General features: G+C 39.6%; 1 protein-coding gene across 1 annotated transcript in view; it reads left to right on the forward strand.

The window, feature by feature from the left end:
• The first annotated feature begins 6,666 nt into the window (after positions 1–6,666).
• The window catches only part of LOC102706624 (fruit protein pKIWI502), a 6,180-nt gene continuing 6,082 nt past the window's right edge, over positions 6,667–6,764 (forward strand). The window contains exon 1 of the mRNA XM_006664762.2: positions 6,667–6,764. This exon is cut by the window's right edge and continues 486 nt beyond it. Coding sequence (XP_006664825.1) covers positions 6,727–6,764 — 38 coding nt within the window. The 5' untranslated portion in view covers positions 6,667–6,726.

A 6,764-nucleotide genomic window follows, 5' to 3' on the forward strand; every position in this document is an offset into this window, starting at 1 on the left:
ATTCTTAATTGTATTACCTAGTATAGCTGTGTTGTATGAGTGCAAATACCAGCAGGCTACAAAGCCGAAGGCGGAAACCTTTCTTATTTTTATAATAGTTAGATGATAAAATAATAGTTCCTAAATTAAATAAGGGGACTGCTACGATAAGCGATCATGTTTTGGAACCGATGGTTCCGACCAGGGTTCCTCTTACCTTTTTACCACGAAAACCACGGTACCGCACTCCCGCGGATCTACAAGGTAACCGTAAAAACCGTAAAAACCGCAACTAATTTAAAAACAAAAAATTTGAATTCAATACCACGCGGTTTTGCACGGTTACCGCGCGGTTTCGAGCGGTAACCGCGGTAAGTACGTGTTAAAACAACGCATAAGAACGGCGGAAACCGTGGTTTCCCGTGCGGTTTTTGTAGCCGAAACCGTGTTTACCGTGAGAAAACCGCGAGTGTGATGTCAAATGCAAAAAAATCTTAAAAAATCTTAAAAAATACATGAAAAATAGAAAAATATTTTGTGACTATATTTGTGAGTTGTGACATAGAAAATATGAAAATAGGACATGTTTTTGGGAAAGCATGAAATTTTTCACATGACCTTTTCTAAATTCTTGATATTGCAACATATAAACATACACCGTCGTATGACTCATATCACCCTTCACCAAATAACTCACACCAATAACATGTAACAACTTCATTTTGATTAATACGTCACAACTATACCTACTACCAATTATTACTAAAGTGCACGTATAATTTTTCTTCATACATATTTTCCATATATCCATCTTTGTACATTTGTATTATAACATTATGTGCCCTAGTGTCTAGTGTAAATTAATAATGACTTAATAACAAAATATTCTTAACCATCTTCCTATGAAATATTATTTGCAATAGGCTATTTTTTAATTTTTGTTTCCCGAAATTCTCGTTTATGATTTTTAATTACACCTGAAATATATTTTTTTCATGAATTTGTTTGTCAAAGCTACATTATATATTAACATAGACAACATATATTTTTTTAATTAAATTTCCTCAAATTTTTTAAATTCTCCTCAAATTTAAACTCGGTTACCTCGTCTTACCGAAGCTGTACCTCCGCGGAGGGCGCGGTTACCGCGGTAACGTAAACCCTGGTTCCGACGAGCTATCAAACGCTATACCTCATTGATATATGCGATTTGATATTGAAAACGAGACGATTCCGACGACATATCAAACACGATATCTCATCGGTACCAAATCTGATATTGGAACGAGAAGATTCCGACAAGTACCAAATCTGATATTGGAACAGGAAGATTCCGACAAGATACCAGTACGGTAACATCTGATACTCAATTAGTATCACCTATAGTAGGGGAGAATGTAATATCTAAGACATTTCTTTTCGTCATTAATAAATTTCTATGACAAATTTATGATGAATTTTCTTTCGTCATAGAAGTCACGCCACAGAAGTTGTGTATTTCGTTGTAGAATCTCCTTTTCTACTACGAATCTTCTCGTCTTAGAATTTTTTCGGCGACATCTTAGAATTTGCTTTACAACAAGCCAATAACTGCGACACGTGGCACAATAAGAATGATCTACAGTGCCACGTGATTGAATGGTTAATCATCATGTGTTTCGATCCTATTCTGCATATGTCATAATTAACGGTGTCATCCACGTCACATTATTGGAACACAATAATAACATGCCGACCAAATTATATTTGCATTAGCATTAAAATAACAGGCCCAATTCAGACCAACATGCAGCATTCCATACATTATTACAGCACAAATTTATCAACCAATTAAAAAATGACTGTCCGGCACACGAGGCCTAGCAGGCCGTGGCCTCGGCCCAATCTGTCTACGGCACCGGCCCACAATGCTGGACAGCGCGCCGCTCCCGCCGCCGCACCACGTCGCCATGTCGCACGCAGTCGCCGGTCGTCGCCGGATCCACGAGGGAGGCCGGAGGTGGCGGATCTGGCCCTCCCCTCGTCTCCGCCACATGCCGTCGTCCCTAGGAAAGGGGGCTGGAGGTGGCGGATCCGGCCCTCCCGCGTTGCTGCCGGAGGCCGTCGTGAGGGAGAGGGTCGGAGGCGCGGCGGATCCGGCCCTCCCCGAGGACGGCGACACGGGATCCATCGCACGTCGCCGGAGAGAGCGAGGAGGCCCGGTGCTGCGCCAGAAAGGGGGAGGAGGCCGGCGCCACGCCGGAGAGGGGGAGGAGCCGATGTTGCACTGCAGATGGGGGAGGAGGCCGACGCCACCGGATCCGCCGCGCGCTGCCGAATTCGCCACGCGCTGCTGGAGGGGAACGAGGCCGGCACCGCGCCAGAGAGGGGGAGGAGGAGGTCGATGCCGTGCCGAAGAGGGGAGGAGGCCGGCGCCGCGCCGGAGAGGAGGAGGAGGCGGCATGTGCCGTCAGTGTGAGACAGAAGAGAAGAGAGGGAGAGGAAGAGGAGAGTGAAGTGAGTGGCGGCAGCTGGAAAGGGATGAATAGGGTGGAGGGGCTGCGGTTAGGGTTTGGATCAGAGTAGTTGGATTTGGATGGACGGTTAGAAATTATTGGGCCAATTGGGCTAATACGAGACTTGTTTTATTTCATCTTTGATTAATATTTTTTGTCTTTTCATTTTATTGCACTACGATAAAGTGATACACAAAAATAATTATCTTTTATACACTAATACATTTTTATGTAATATACTAGGTATAAATTGTCTAGTATAAGTTTTAAGAATTTTTGACCTGGTTTACTATTTTCTATATGTTAAATGATTTTCTACATGATTATCCAAATTAATTCAAAATTGAACTATGTGTGCATCTTATAAGATGAAAGAAATTAAAAAAATTATATTTAGACTGACGTGTTCCATTCTAGCCTATATCTTAGAGATAGATGAAAAAGTAAACTATCTTAAGGGACAATTCAAACTTTTGTCTCTAAATTATCACATAATAATATAAAAATATGTATATTTTGTCGCAAAATTCTACAGAGTGACGCAACATTATATTTTTGGGCCATAAGCTTGCCATAAAAAACTTAAAAAACTTAAAGTGAGAACATACAGCACAATAAAAGATATATTGTGGATGAAACAACACCATCCTACTGAATTCCATTGCCAACTATTGTAATGATGACACTGGGGAGCTCAAAGAAAACAAAACTGGGACTCCGGTGAAGGAGCCAACCCAGATTACATAAACAGCATAAGGAATACATATTCTAGAAAAATGTATCCGACATCACAATCCCCATATATATATATGAAACATTTATGCCCTATCAAGATATACCAGGCGAATATACGAAACAAAAATACGTCGCAAGAGGAACTAGAACGGTTTCAAACCCACATGAAAATCGATGCGAAAATTTGTAACGTAATCACAGACTCTGGCTACAGTTGGAAAGATACCCTTCGTTCTAAGGAGGAAAAGTTGCCAAAACACCACCCGTAAAAACAGCACTCTTCAGAACGCGCCATTAGTAAACAAGAACCCTCTAAAATAATAGTAAACAAGAAAGTCATACCAAAACGCCAAAATTCACAAAACAAACATTAAAAGTGACCATTCCACTCCTAAGTCTTGTATTAGCATATATTATTCCAGAAATTAATAAAAATTATAAAAATTATTTATTTTTGAATAAATAATCATAGATAATATGAATAATTGTTTTTTCGCAAAAAAATACCATGAAGTCTTCAAAAAGCCATATATTATTCCAGAAATTATTTTTTTGCACCAAAAATAATTATTCATATTTTTATGATTATTTATTCAAAAATAAATACTTTTTATTTTTTTTATTAATTTCTAGAATATTATATGGCTAATACAGGGCTTAGGGGTAGAATGGTAACTTTTAATGCCTGTTTTGTGAGTTTCGGTGTTTTGACATAAGTACCTTGTTTACTAGTGGTGTTTTAAAGGGTTCATTTCTCTCATGCTTTTCCTCGTTCATGGTTCGATATTCTGGTGTCCTAGGCGTAGAGGAACCACACCAATCCATCCCGAATTTAGTGGTTTTGTTTACAAATAGTGTTACAGAGAGTGCTGACTCTACGAGTGGTGTTTTGATAATTTTCTCTTCTAAGGATATTCGGCCGGAGATGCAAGAAAAAGAAGCCGGCGATCTCGAGCCCACCGCCAAAGGAGCGGCAGCGGTGGCGACCGGCGAGCCAATCGCACTAATCGGGCCCACCACCGGCGCTCGCACGATGGTGCCGAGCGATCGAAGAGCAGCGCCGACGTGCCGCCGTCACTACCATGGCCGGTGTCTTCTCAGTTTTCTGTACTGGTCTCCTTTTTTAGGCGATGTATCGGAAACTCGTTCCTCTGAGTCTATGTGTATACGTATATTAGCTCGAGAGTGATAAATTATTAATCCCGTTACTGTAGCAGAAAGTAAGGCCATCCTTAATGCAAGTTACATGGACACGTAGAGCGATATGTCATCTAAAAAGTTTGAAACTAGAATAAAAACGTCCCTCTCTCAATGGATAGTTTCATCTATTATTGTTTTCTATGTTATATATAAGACACAAGCTGTCTAGGTAATAGTGCAGGGAAGATTTCATCTTCATAAAACTCATTTCATCTTTCTCTTTATTAATACTTTGTCACATCATCAAAAATATCTACATGATATCCTATTTATTATTCATAAAACTCTCATTGAAATTGGCCTAACAAATAATTAACTCTCACGTTGGAAAAGGATACGACTCGTTCATAGACTTGGGGTCCAATAGCTTTGCTTTTTGAACCACACGCGAAATGAATTATTTGCAAATAAATATATTTAGTAGGTAAAAAATTATAGACGTGCTTGTATCAATTTAAAAAGTGAATGCTTAAAATAAACTATGATGTGTTATCTCTAAATTAAGTTTTAAAATTTATATTATGGTTTTGTATGTACTTCTGACAGCGAACAATGAACAATGAAAGATACTTCATCTTTCATCATGTTATTTATCAAAAAGAAATTATGTTTAAAACAATTTTGCGTTAAAGTTTATGAGAATAGAGGACAAAATACATTGTTGCTATTTTTACTTTTGCATTTGCATGTATAGGATAGGTGAAATATGAAGTTCTGTTAGGACGGAGTAGTAGAATATAATGTGAGAGATAACAAAAAGGAGAGGTTTCCTAGCTTCAGAACCAGATCGGATATTGGACTGATAAAGCACTTGGTTCACCGTTTGGTTCAACAAGGCAAAGATTTTGTATCTACTGGCAGTGACGAATCTACTTAAGATCATTTCCACTTTCTAAATATCTATTTAGCCACTCTCTATTTTATTTAGCAAGACAAATTTATATTTTACTCTAACAATCTCTCCATTTATCCTCTCTATTTTAAGTGTATGACATTAGGATCCCACGTGTTAGTCTCTTCTTTTCTCTCTTCTCTCCTTTTTTCTATCTATCTTTCCTTTTCTTCTCTTTTTATCTTTCTCCTCCTTTTCTTCCTCTCAGCCGAGGAGGCAGGTGGCGGCGGTGGCTCACCACACGCACGCGAACGGCGGCGTGGGGAGGGCGGCGGCGGCGGCTCCCCCAGCGCGCGCGAGCCACGACGGTGGCGGCGCGGGGAGGGCATTGGCGACGGCGGCGGCTTCCCGCGCGCGCGAGTATTGACGGTGGCGGCGGGCTCCCCTGGACGAACAGACTTCAACGGCAAAGGCGGGCTTCGGACAACGGCAGACTTCGACAACGACGAACTTCGATGGAAGCTGCGGCGACGGACCGGTAGCCATGTGGGGGAGATTAGCTGTGTGTGTGGGGGGGGGGGGGTTTGCTGTGCGGGGCCCACAATTGGCCAACCAAATGAGTGGCCAAATTTAGCTAGTGGAGAGAGGGTTTGTCCAGCCAGATGGCTTGAAGCATGTTTTTTGGCTAGAATGACTAAAATTTGGCTTGAAGAGTATTCTCACAAAATTAGAGAATCTCTATTATAAAACTATATAATTATTAATTATATGACGCCGTTGACTTTTATATTTTTTTATATTTTTTTATATGACGCCGTTGACTTTTAGGTCCACGTTTGACCATTTGTCTTATTTAAAAAAATTATATAATTATTAATTATTTTATTATAATATGATTTATTATTATAGAAACTTTAATTATGCATTATAATTTTGCATATTTGGATATAAATTTTGAATAATACGAATAGTCAAATGTGATTTTAAAAGTCAACGGTGTCATACATATAAAAATATGGAGGAATATTAGGCCTTGTTTAGTTCCCAAATTTTTTTTCCAAAAATATCACATCGAATTTTTGGACACCTAAATAAAGCATTAAATATAGATGAACCAAAAAACTAATTGCACAGTTATGGAAGAAATCTTGAGACGAATCTTTTAAGCCTAATTAGTCTATGATTAGCCATAAGTGCTACAGTAACCAACCTGTACTAATGATGGATTAATTAGGCTCAAAAGATTCGTCTCGCGGTTTCTAGGCTAGCTATGAAATTTATTTTTTTATTCATATCGAAAATCCCTTTCCGACTTCCGATCATACCGTGATGTTTTTTGTCAAAAAAAATTTTGACAAACTAAACACAACCTTACTTTCCATCCGGTGCACTTTCATTCCGTATTTCTATCCGCTCCATCCCGATTTAGCGGCGTCTCTACTCTCAAGTCTCAAGCTCCCACCAGGCTCTCCGCCGCCTGTCGCCATGGCTTCCGTCGCCAACATTTCCACAATCTCCCACCT

The sequence above is a fragment of the Oryza brachyantha genome, chromosome 2 (genome assembly GCF_000231095.2).
Source record: "Oryza brachyantha chromosome 2, ObraRS2, whole genome shotgun sequence".
Lineage (NCBI taxonomy): Eukaryota > Viridiplantae > Streptophyta > Magnoliopsida > Poales > Poaceae > Oryza > Oryza brachyantha.